The sequence below is a fragment of the Sinocyclocheilus anshuiensis genome, unplaced genomic scaffold, assembly GCF_001515605.1.
Source record: "Sinocyclocheilus anshuiensis isolate Anshui unplaced genomic scaffold, SAMN03320099.WGS_v1.1 scaffold71, whole genome shotgun sequence".
Taxonomy (NCBI): Eukaryota; Metazoa; Chordata; class Actinopteri; order Cypriniformes; family Cyprinidae; genus Sinocyclocheilus; species Sinocyclocheilus anshuiensis.
The window spans coordinates 452,455-464,188 of NW_015548203.1; the positions used below are offsets into that span (position 1 = coordinate 452,455).

Here is an 11,734-nt window from a genome sequence, read left to right on the forward strand (position 1 = left end):
AGCGCCAGACTGTCCTTGCAAAGTTGGAATTGCCCCACTTTATAGAAAGAGCCTTTGTGCACAGAAGCATTGTAGGCTACCGGTTCAGGAAACAGTCCTCGTCCTCCGTAAAATGCGCTGCACACATCTGAATATTTGGGTTGAACTGTTGACTTTATATTACTTTTTCTTTTTAACATTGTGAAGTGCTCACATACTATTTTTGGCCTTCATAAACAATTGTTTTCACATAAACAAATTAAAGCAGACAAACTGTATATCTAAACTCAGATGTGCATTTCAGATGCTGTCACTTCCTACAACCTCATCATCTGCAGAGAGAAACTGCCATTCAATCACACCAAAATACAGATAATGATTAACTTAAAAGGCATAATAGAGGATTGTGAAGATATTTCACTGGAGCGTGGTCTTCAATTCACTATTTTATGTTCTATTTTGTTTGATTTCTTTAAGCATTTATTTATGTTTAATGTCGATTATCATTCATTAATGTATTCTGCTAAAAACTGTTGTTAGAACACTGTCATTTTTGCTACAATTTCACGTCATTAAAAAAAGTACCTAATTGACACGTTGTTGTTGTTATTGTTGTTGTAAAACCCTAATAGACACTTCAAGATATTATAAGACCAGGCAGATAGAGGGGTAAAAACTATATTAATAAATAATATATACAAATAATAATAATATTAATGATATTAACACTAATATTAATGAAAAACTATCATTAAAAAGGTTATTTATAACATGTGTAGTCTGTGGGGTAAAACGCCCCCAGTTGGCAATGAGCAATTACTAGTTATTCTGTTCTGAACATCAAATCCTTTGTTTTTCCATCAAATGTATTCTAACTAGTTGGTTGAATAAAAATATTTGGATTTTATATTTAAAAATTACCTCAAGTTAGCATCAGGTAGCTAGTTAGCTAGCCAGTTAGCATCAGCTAACAAAATGTTTCAAATAGGCTTTTATAATTTTGTAATTCATAATAATTCATATTGATTATATTCTTTTTAATTTTAAGCAAAAACTGTCTGTACTCTGATTTTGCTGTAAATGTTTAAAGCAAATTGCTTTGTCAGACTGGGGGGCGTTTTGCCCCATAGGTGGGGTAAAACGCCCCCTTGGTACAAATTTAATTTTTGTTAAAAATCTACACTCTTAAAAATAAAGTTGCTTCAAAAGGTTCTTCACAGCGATGCCATAGAAGAACCATTTTCGATTCCACGAAGAACCATTCAGTCAAAGGTTCTTTAAAAACCATCTCTTTCTTACCTTTTTATAATCTGGGGCCTTATAAATTATAAGATTTATAAGTGCATTACCGCCACCTATTTCTCAAATGGACCATTGACACTGCTAATTGAGATTGTAGATAGACTGTCAATGGTCCATTTGAGAGATAGGTGGTGGTAATGCACTTATAAGTCTGCAATCCGCCGTAAAGCAAGAAGAAGAAGAAGACGCGTCAAGCGCTGGCTGTCGAGGACGCGCTCAGGACAGTTCAGACATTGCAGTGCATCAGAGGTAAAAAAATGATATAAATACTGTTCAGTTTCTTGCACAGACCGATCGTTTCGTGTCTTTACACAACAATATGTATCGTCACGAGCCGCAGGGTTTAATTTGATTTTGTTTGTGTATGTTTTTTTGGACTCTCAAAGGTGTGATTCCCGTTCACTTCCATTATAAGACTGACAGACTGCAACGGTTTGAGTTAAAAATCTTCGTTTGTGTTCTACTGTAGAAACAAAGTCACCTACATCTTAGATGCCCTGGGGGTAAGCAGATAAACATAAAATGTTCATTTTTGGGTGAACTATCCCTTTAACAATTTTGACTGTGACAAGCCCATAAAGTTCTGATAAATAAAGCAGGAGTTAACGTAAAGTTTTGGTCCTGAATAAAGTGACTGTTTACATTACCTGCGCATATCACTTGGGCTAGGGATTTGCAGGTGGAGTTTTTGTTGTGAATAAAATTGCACATGTTCATATTTCGTACTTTTTCTGAGCAGTACACACTATGGTAAGTGGCAGGTCGATTATTTATCTGAAGTGGTAACTGGGCCTGAATTGGATTTCCACAGCCCAGGTTCCCACAGATCATTTTGGAGTCTTCATTTGTTCTCCAAGTGCTGCTGCAAACCCCTCCACACGTGCCATCTCCGCAGACCTTCACCATTCCCCAGCATTTTTCTCCAAGGGGGTTTTGAAGTGCCACTCGAGGCTCCACGCGCTTTGACCCTACATGTGGCATCGGTAAGAATACAAGCATTTTACACACAGAACTGTTAAAGCTACACTATGCAACTTTTTGCCCTCTAGAAAAATAAAACTACATGCATCTTGCAGAAGATAATAAGTTTTCAGGAAATTGAAGTTATATATTACACTCAAAAAAAAAAAAAGAATTCACTACCCTCAATGACAGTGAAGGACGTTTATACACACAATTTAATTCAGTTCATTCAAAATAAATCTATTTAGTTGGGTCAACACAATTTAAAGGTGGGGTAAGAGATTTCTGGTAGCAAATGTTGACATTTGAAATCACCAAAACAAACACGCCCCTACCCCAAAAGGGTCTCGCCCCTCAATTATTATTATTATTACTATTAAACAATTGCAGATAGCAGATAACTTAATTCCTGTAACGTGTGTACTGCTAGGCATCTTTGGTTTCCTCTTTTTGTGTAATTTAAATGGTAAATTGTGCCTTTTTATCGTTTGAGTCACTTATCAAAAGTTGCTAAAAGCTGCCAAATACATTTTTAAAAATAGCTAAATTTGTTGCTAGGTGCTTTTGGAAGAAAAAGTTGCTAGGGTAGTCTGAAAAGTTGCTAAATTTAGCAACAAAATTGCTAAGTTGGCAACACTGGACTGAACGCTCTCTCCTCCACATCATGAGTAGACACGCCCCTTACTGCTGATTGGCTACAAGTTTGTTTTGCTAGTCTGCCCGAATCAGTTTTCTAAAGCGTTTTTGAAAAATCGCTTACCCCACCTTTAAGTGGTTTAGGTTTGTCAAACTACATTTTTATATTTACTGAGGTTTATTTAATTTTTTTATGCTTAAACAATCCATTACATTTATCATTATACACAATGCATATAATGAACAAATTAGAAAAGACAAGTACGGACATTAGAATTGCGACTACTCACTGAGTGCCCACAGCCTAAGCACAGGCGACACTCTTTCGCACAATGGTAACCACAAAATTCAAAAACATTATAGAAACTCCTCTAAATGTCCAAAATTACTGAACATTAAACATTTGCTGTTCTAATGCAGTCCCTTGCAAAGCATGCTGGAAACTAAAGATCCACTACCCAGTTAGTTATGTCAACAAAAATGATTTATGTAGTTTTAACACAAATTAATTATGCAAACTTCAATTATAAATATATTAGGTAGAGTGAACACAATAAAATTAGGTTGGCACAAAATGTTCAAAAATCATGTTATTTAGTTTATATCCTTTAAAAGAATTAAACTGAACCGGAGGCAAAAAAATCTATATATATATATTTTTTTTAGTTTTATAAGAGTAGGTTAAAAGCAATAAGGCATTGTGGTGCCACATGTACTGTACCTGAACATGTGACTTTGGCATGTGTGGTGTTTTGCTCCGTTTCAAAGAAGACCAGAGATCCACACTGCATTGCCTTGCATATGTCAGTGGCTTTTTTCTTATTCTCTTCCTCTGGTTCAGCAGGCAGCCAATCAGTCTTACCATCAAATTGCTCGATGCACACTTTTCCCTCGCAGGGAGAATTGCCTTCAAAGAACTTAAGTTCTTCCTCTGAGAACAAATAAAACGGATTTGTGGTTACTGCATGTTGCACAGGCAATATAATCAAAGTAACACCTTAGACTTATTTACTTAATAAACAAAACTAAAAACTACTAGGATCATGCAAAGCATGTTAAAATTATGTAAACAAAAAAAGTTTAACATCAAACATAACAAAACATGATTGGTATTATATTACATTACAGGTTAAACATTTGGAATAATTAAGATGTTTTAGAAAGAAGTTTATTATGCTCAAAGATGTGTTTATTATAAAATACAGTACAACAATAATATAATGAGATATTTGTTGAATATATTTTAAAATGTAATTTATTCTTGTGATGCAAAACAGTTTTCAGTGTCACACGATCCTATAGATATCATTCTAAAATGCTCATTTGGTGCTCAATTATCATCAGTTATAATTGGTGCTCAATTGTTAATAATGGTTCTTAATATTATTAATGTTGAAAACTTTTATTTTTTTAGTTTTGCTTTTTTTAATGCTTTAGTGACACATTTTTTAAAGATTCGATTTGATGGATACAAAGTAAAATAAAAAATAAAATAAAAAAATTCATACAAATCTTTTGTAAGATTATAAGTGTTTTTACTGTCACATTTGATTAATTTAATGTGTCCTTGATGAATAAAAGCATTCATAATAAAAGTTTTTATTTTTTTATTTTTTTTTTTAAATGGTAGTGTATCGCAGTTTCCAGAAAAAAAGCAGCACAAATGTTTTTAAGATTAATAATAATAATAAGAAGAAATGTTTCTTGAGCAGAAAATCAGCATATTAGAATGATCTCTGAAGGATCATGTGACACTGAAGACTGGAGTAATGATGTTGAAAATTCAACTATGCCATTATAGAAATAAATTACATTTTCAAATGTATTCAAATAGAAAACACTTATTTTAAATTGTGATTTATTTCACAATATTACTCATTTTACTGTATCAAATAAATGTAACCTTAATAAGAGACTTCTTTAAAAAACATAATAAAATTTCACGTATTCCAAACTTTTGACCAGTATGCCTGGTGCATATTATATTGTCTTACTTTTGCAAATGATTTCTGTGTTTTTCTCGTTTTGATATGGTATCCTCAAGTTAGTATTGTCGAAACACTCATGGAGCTTTGCTGAAGAGCTTCTACACCTGACATTCCATAGCCATTCCGGTGGCTCCTTTTCTCCTTCAACGAAAAGTTCTCTATTTATTTGAATGGATGTACCACAGTTGAGATGTTGACACACCACGTCTGAATTCATAGTGGTCCTGTCATAGCCAATGGGCCTCCATGAGCCTTCCCATTTCACCTCTACACGTCCAGAACAGTGACCCAGACCGTCACGTAAACGTACATCCAAGCTGCCTGCCATTTATAGTAAAACAACAACAACAACAAAAATTATTGGTATGACATAGACTTTATCAGTTATGGGTGATTCTGGTTGTCCTAGATTCTGAGTTCATTATAATTACCTGCAAAGCCGTCTTAGTTACCTGAACATATAACTTTGGTTCCCGTGCAACGTTTTTTCTCATGATTTGCCAGGCAATGCCACAGTGACCGCTCATCGCCCTGACACTCAACATTACTCAGCAAACCATTAGAAGTAACGGAGCCCTTTTTCACAAGCACTATGTCACCACAGCCAAGCTCTCGACAGACCACCGCCCCCATATTTTCACGGGACTGATCACTGTAGCACACTTCATAGTTAGCACCATTCACATCAATGGAAACATCTCCAAAACACTCTGTTGTGAAGTTGTGGAGTTTCACGCTGTCTGTGAACACAGCAAATGTAATTGTTACAATGCCTAATAAAAAAGGGCAAAATTCTAATTCATTGTAATAAAATATTTGTAGCTATAATTAAAAGTTTTATAAGATAAGAATAAATATGTTGAGCTGACATTTACAATGTGTTAAACTAGAAAAATCTGCAAAAATTCTGTGACAGAAGGATGTCTTTTTTGGCCTATTTCTACAACTGTGTTTTGCGCTTCTTGCAAGATTAGAAAATCGGAACATTTTAAAAATGTCATTATTATTACTATTAAAAATCATTTTCAAATAAAGTTGTCTTTGTTATCTATCTACGCATAAAAAGGATTTGATTTTGGTCATGTGATGCATTACTAAAAGGTTTTATATTTTTAAATAAGATTTGTTAAATAGTCTATTAATGGTCTATACCACAATATATGTACATAAATATAGATATATCAGAAGAATTATATTCACATTAGTTTAACTTTGACCTTGTAATGTCAACACACAATGTCAACCCTATTACTGTAATAATAATCCTATTATTAAATTTCAACACACATTAAAACGTATTAATTTAACTTGAGACGGAACAACACAATTTATTAACACTAAACCATTGTACAAAAAAACTTGTGTGACTCTAAACTTGTATTAATGCAACATTTATTTATTTATAATTACATATTTATTATTAATATATGAAATCTATTAATAATGATTACTTATATGAATAAAGATGTAATATTATTTAAAGCAAGAAACTCAGCATCACCTGAGCACGTCAGTCTGTTAGTTCCATTAGCGTTTGTAAAGTTTCCAGTGGAACCACAGTTCAGTTGCGTACAGATGACTTCAGGCCTCACGTTCGTCTGCTGAAGAGGATTCCATGAGTTGTGTTTGACAGTGTTCTCTTCCACCAACCCAGAGCAAACATTGCTGCCATCTTGTAGACGGAACCTGGTGTGATCTGTGTGATACAAGTATTTCTGTGTAAATGTGAATTTGACCTCTCACACAAACCATGGAAATACTGGGAAGTATTGTATCACCCAGAAGGGGTTTCAGCACCATTTCATTTACACCAGTCAGAGCAACGTACTCCATAGAGCTGTTTAATAATAGTAAACACTTACTGCTGCAGATCACACTGGCTCGCTCCTGGCAGTCAAACTGCTCCTTACACTGCCAAGAGTACTGCTCATTGCCAACACAATTAAGCAATACATTTGGTTCGCTCTGTTGTCCTTTGAACACTCCAAGCTTGGGGATGTAATGATGATCTCCACAACCAAGCTCCTGACATATCTTGTTTGCTTTACTTTCATCTGGCCAAGATGAAAAAAATAAATACACATAACAACAAAGAAAATGCATGCATAAAGATTCAGCATCATTGTGAGTACTAAAGCTTTTCTCAAATAATCTACTGTCAAATAATAATTTACAAATGTAAAAATGACATCAAAACTGTAGAAGAAACCATTATTAAAGGACATGAAATCAAAATTGGTGTTCTGTGGATTGTAGTCTGTCTTAACTTTGTTTGTCGTTGCATAAAAAAATGTTTAGATGCTTGAAAAAAAAGTTCTAACTAGTTGATTAAAAGTGATCGTCATTAAAAAAAATGGCTCTGAGTTCTAGAGTATCATTTGCTTGCACATGCTATTTGGTTTGATTTGTTAAACTGAGAAGAACCAATTAATCATTATTTCTAATAAAATACTGTATGTATCACTGTATAAAACATCAATTTCCATTTGTTTTAATGTACTGTAACATACTGTGTGTGTGTGTGTGTGTGTGTGTGTGTGTGTGTGTGTAAAAAGTTTTTGAACAGTAAGATTTGTAATGTTTTTTAATGAAGTCTCTTCTGCTCACCAAGCCGGCGTTTATTTGATCCAAAGTACAATAAAAAGTCAAATTTTCAAATATTTTTACTATTTAAAATAACTGTTATCTATTTAAATATATTTTAAAATGTCATTTATTCCTGTGATTCCAAAGCTGAATTTTTAGCATCATTACTCCAGTCACATGATCCTACAGAAACCATTCTAATATTCTGATTTGCTGCTCAAAAACATTTTTTATTATTATTATTGTTATGTCGAAAACAGCTGAGTAGATTTTTTTCAGCTTTCTTTGATGAATATAAAGTTCAGAAGAAGCATTTATCTGAAATAGAAATCTTTTGTAACATTATACATGTCTTTATCATCACTTTTGATCAATTTACAGCATCCTTGCTAAATAAAAGTATTATTTACTTTTATTTATTTATTTATACTGACTCCAAGTTTTTGAATGGTAATAGCTGAAAATTCAGCTTTGAACACAGGAATAAATTGCATCTTAAAATATATTCAAATAGAAAGCAGTTACTTTAAATAGTAAAAATATTTCACAATATTAATACTTTTGCTTTTGGGTAAAATAAATGCAGGCTTGGTGAGCAGAATAGAATTCTTTAAAAAACATGAAAAATCTTACTGTTCAAAAACTTTTGACTGGTAGTGTATATATATGACAAAAAAAGTTTATTGAGTTAAAAAAAAAATTACAAAAATAGACACACACTGCTCAAAATGGAGCCAAAAGTGTTTGGAAGCTTGGGGAAAAAACGTTCTGTGGTCTTTGGGAGAACTGACTTCAGTCCACTAAATGATCATTTGATAAAAAAAAAAAATTAAAAAAAAAGCTCTCAGAAAAGTGCCATTAGGTCTAGAGTAACATCTGCTTGCACATTTAATTTGGGATGAAACTATTTATTTACACTTAAGCACATTGTTTGCATTCGAATATGGAACATTTTACGAGAATTACCTTTTCAAACGGCATATTACTGCATTTGTATTAATGTAACATTATTTATTAACAATTACATATTAAAATGAATATATCAACATCTAAATAATTAATATTTACATTTCACAAAAAAGGTTATTGGGATTTAAATATTAATTATACATATACTGCATTCTTAAACAGCAGCTGAAGATTAGTTGTCATCACTTTTAAACACATAAATAATTACAAATAATTTACTTCAATTGCATCAATCCACTAAATGACCAGTTGATTAAAAGTCATTGCAAAAAAGGCTCTGAAAAGTGCTGTTATTTGCTTTGAGATGACTTCTTTTTTTGTGATGCAATGACATTTAGACATTCTCGCTCATATTTTGGTCAATAAAGAAGAAATAGCTAATAAAATAAACTTCTTGTTTTTGTCCACTTACCCCATTTATTATTACAGACCCCAAAGATGCCGTTGGGTGTCGAGAACTCCACCACACCAGCACATTTATCACGCTGCCCATTCAGATTCAAACTCAGTGTAACTTTTCCTGTGGTGAAAAGCTTGGCATCAACAATGTGTAGATTCACATCTGAACACTAACTTAGATGACAGGAATACAAACATAAAACATTTTTTTATATAGTTAAAGGAATACTACCTACCAGAGCATTCAACAGCAACAAAACTACTTTCATCGCACTTTTCTTTTTCATTTATGCCAACATATAGGCAATTCCAAAGGCTCTCTTCTTTAGATGTGCATTTCACTTCATCCATCCAATATTGTTGGGGTAGCAGTCGATCTTTGTAGCGGGTCCTTTCTACATCAGAGTGCATATGATTTCCACACCCTATTGATTTACACACAACCTCTCCATTTTCTTTTATCCACCCGTAATGACACACCAAGCCCCACTGCTTATTACCGCCATGATACACTTCCAGCCGGCCTTTACAAGGGCTGTCGGATCCGCGTAAAGTCACATTGAGACCTGCAAGAAATGTAAATTAATTAAATTAAATGAAATACAAACATTTAATTAAATTACATTTTAATAAAAATTAACAATCTTTTTTTTTCCAGCAAAAATAATTTATTTTGAAACAGCTACGCTCCTTTAGAACGCAATCTAAGGAGTACAGTACATCATTGCTTTTATCTTGAATTTACGTTTTTATAAACAAAAACATACAACGACATATGAGTACAGAAGTTATATTTATAAATTAAAAGATATAATATAATAGTATAAGGGTCATGGTGTCTCTTTTAACCTTATATGGTCATTGGAAAAATGTGGCTCTGAGTTCTGAGAAGAGATGAGCCACATACTCTGCAGAAACTGCTGCGGTCTCTTATCTGCCCGTGGTTTTCAGCTCTGAAACTCTGGCATGTTGCATGTTTATGCAGATTCTGAGATAACCCGCTTCACATAAGCATGAGTAAGTTAACCACAGGTATAACCGTGCCTTTCCACACAGGGTTATGAAGAACATACGCTTGACACACAAACCACAGCGTGACCTTGGTTTTGGTCTCTTCATGTCTAGAACGTTAATTACAAATTAATGCACTGATCATCTACATCTGAAGATGGACTCATTACTCATGTAATGTGTTTTAATATGCATAAATATTTATTTATTCTTACCATTTTCATTCCACCAGGTAGATAAAATAAATAAATAAATGAATAAATTATATATATAATAAATATTATATCACAAAGATGCATTATCATGTACTAATACATATTAATCACTGTAGCTGTTTTGATTTAGAATGAATGCAATTTTGCAGTATTATATTTGCTAATTTATACTTAGAGGAGACAAGGAAAAAAGAAAAGATGAAAGATGTATTTATATGTTATAGTATGTATGTATAACGAAAACTACTTTTATTTATTTATTAATTTATTAGCAAATTAATTATAAATTAAGATATACACATTAATTGTAGACATATTTCAAGATACTATAAGGGACATATTTCAAGATACTATAAAAATAGTTTTTATTTTTTTATTCATGAATTAATTCATTTTCAATTTCTTTTCGAATGTAACACATTCAAATTGTTCTCAAGTATTTGATAGTAGCACTAAAACGACATTTTTATAAGTAATAAAATTATTATTTGCATTACAAATTTTTTGGCAAGTTTTACTAGCTATAGATTAATCTTTTTTTTTCTTTTTTTTTTAAGTATAAAGTAAAAGTGTAGTGTATTTGTGTATTTGATTTCCTCTAAATAAAGTTACAATGTTAAAATGTTAAAACAATGGATCGTTATAGTATTTCTAGGTGACTAATTGGCCATTTTATCACATAGATTATGCCATAGATGGTCATATTTATTTATATCTTTTTGGTTCCTTTGATACACAAGATGCTCTTTTCAATATCTTAAATCAAGCTGGAGAACATCATCATCATCATCCCGTTTTAAATAATATCAGCTTCATATGTCTTCATATACTAAGCTGCTTTTCCTATTTTCATTCAAATAGTTTTTTTGACAATATCAATTAATTAATGATACATAATGAAAAATGTTGCACTGAATTACAAAATATAAGCATTTTCATTAGCTGTCTCAGACTACTTTTGGTTGCACATTAAACACACTTATGCCAAATAAATCAATTCCATCTAATGCCCAATTAACAGCAGAATGGAACACAATGCATGTAAACAGAATATGGAATTTGTTTTATTTATTAAATACATTAAATTTCACTTGCCTTGAATAGCTGATATTTGAAAATACAGGAGCAGGAACCACATGATCGCAGAAAGGAGGACGGAGGAGAGGGACAGGGCAAATGTTGTACCTGCTTTTAAGGGCTCTGTGATGTTACATCTTTTTTTTTTTTTTTCAACATCCTGTTCACTTTCTTCACCTGAGACCTTTCATCCGTATTTCACTTGATAAAAATGAGCTTTGTGTTTAATTTAAGCAATTATTTATCGATAATCTTGTCACGTCCAGATTTAAGGTGAGACACTATACAGGCAAAAATACAGTTTTTTCATACACCTGTCAGTTTTGAGATTTTGGGCTTTTTGGCTTTCCATTTTATTTTATTTCATTTTTTTCAGACTAGTAGAAAGAAAACATCAAAGATACACTTTTAAGTGTTTCTTTCATAGCACTTTATCTATTTGCATCTGTAGAATTCAGTTATAATACATGTATACAACAAACATTACAGTTTTATTCCTATCTGTATCCTGGAGATATCTGTATCCTGGAGATATTTGCAGAGGGTTTGTTCATATGTAATTTGCCTGATTTTATACATTTTATTCCTAAAATAAATAAAAAAATTAAT

General features: G+C 32.3%; 1 protein-coding gene across 1 annotated transcript in view; it reads right to left on the reverse strand.

Moving 5' to 3' along the window:
• LOC107653401 (scavenger receptor cysteine-rich type 1 protein M160) overlaps positions 1-11,186 on the reverse strand; it is a 19,523-nt gene extending 8,337 nt beyond the window's left edge. The window contains exons 1-9 of the mRNA XM_016440110.1: positions 11,144-11,186; positions 9,059-9,388; positions 8,836-8,943; positions 6,731-6,922; positions 6,370-6,564; positions 5,321-5,608; positions 4,875-5,189; positions 3,597-3,811; positions 1,929-2,232 (exon numbers count right to left, since the gene is read on the reverse strand). Of these exons, the coding sequence (XP_016295596.1) occupies positions 1,929-2,232; positions 3,597-3,811; positions 4,875-5,189; positions 5,321-5,608; positions 6,370-6,564; positions 6,731-6,922; positions 8,836-8,943; positions 9,059-9,388; positions 11,144-11,186 (1,990 nt within the window). The remainder of the gene's footprint in view (positions 1-1,928; positions 2,233-3,596; positions 3,812-4,874; positions 5,190-5,320; positions 5,609-6,369; positions 6,565-6,730; positions 6,923-8,835; positions 8,944-9,058; positions 9,389-11,143) is intronic.
• Positions 11,187-11,734: the final 548 nt, after the last annotated feature.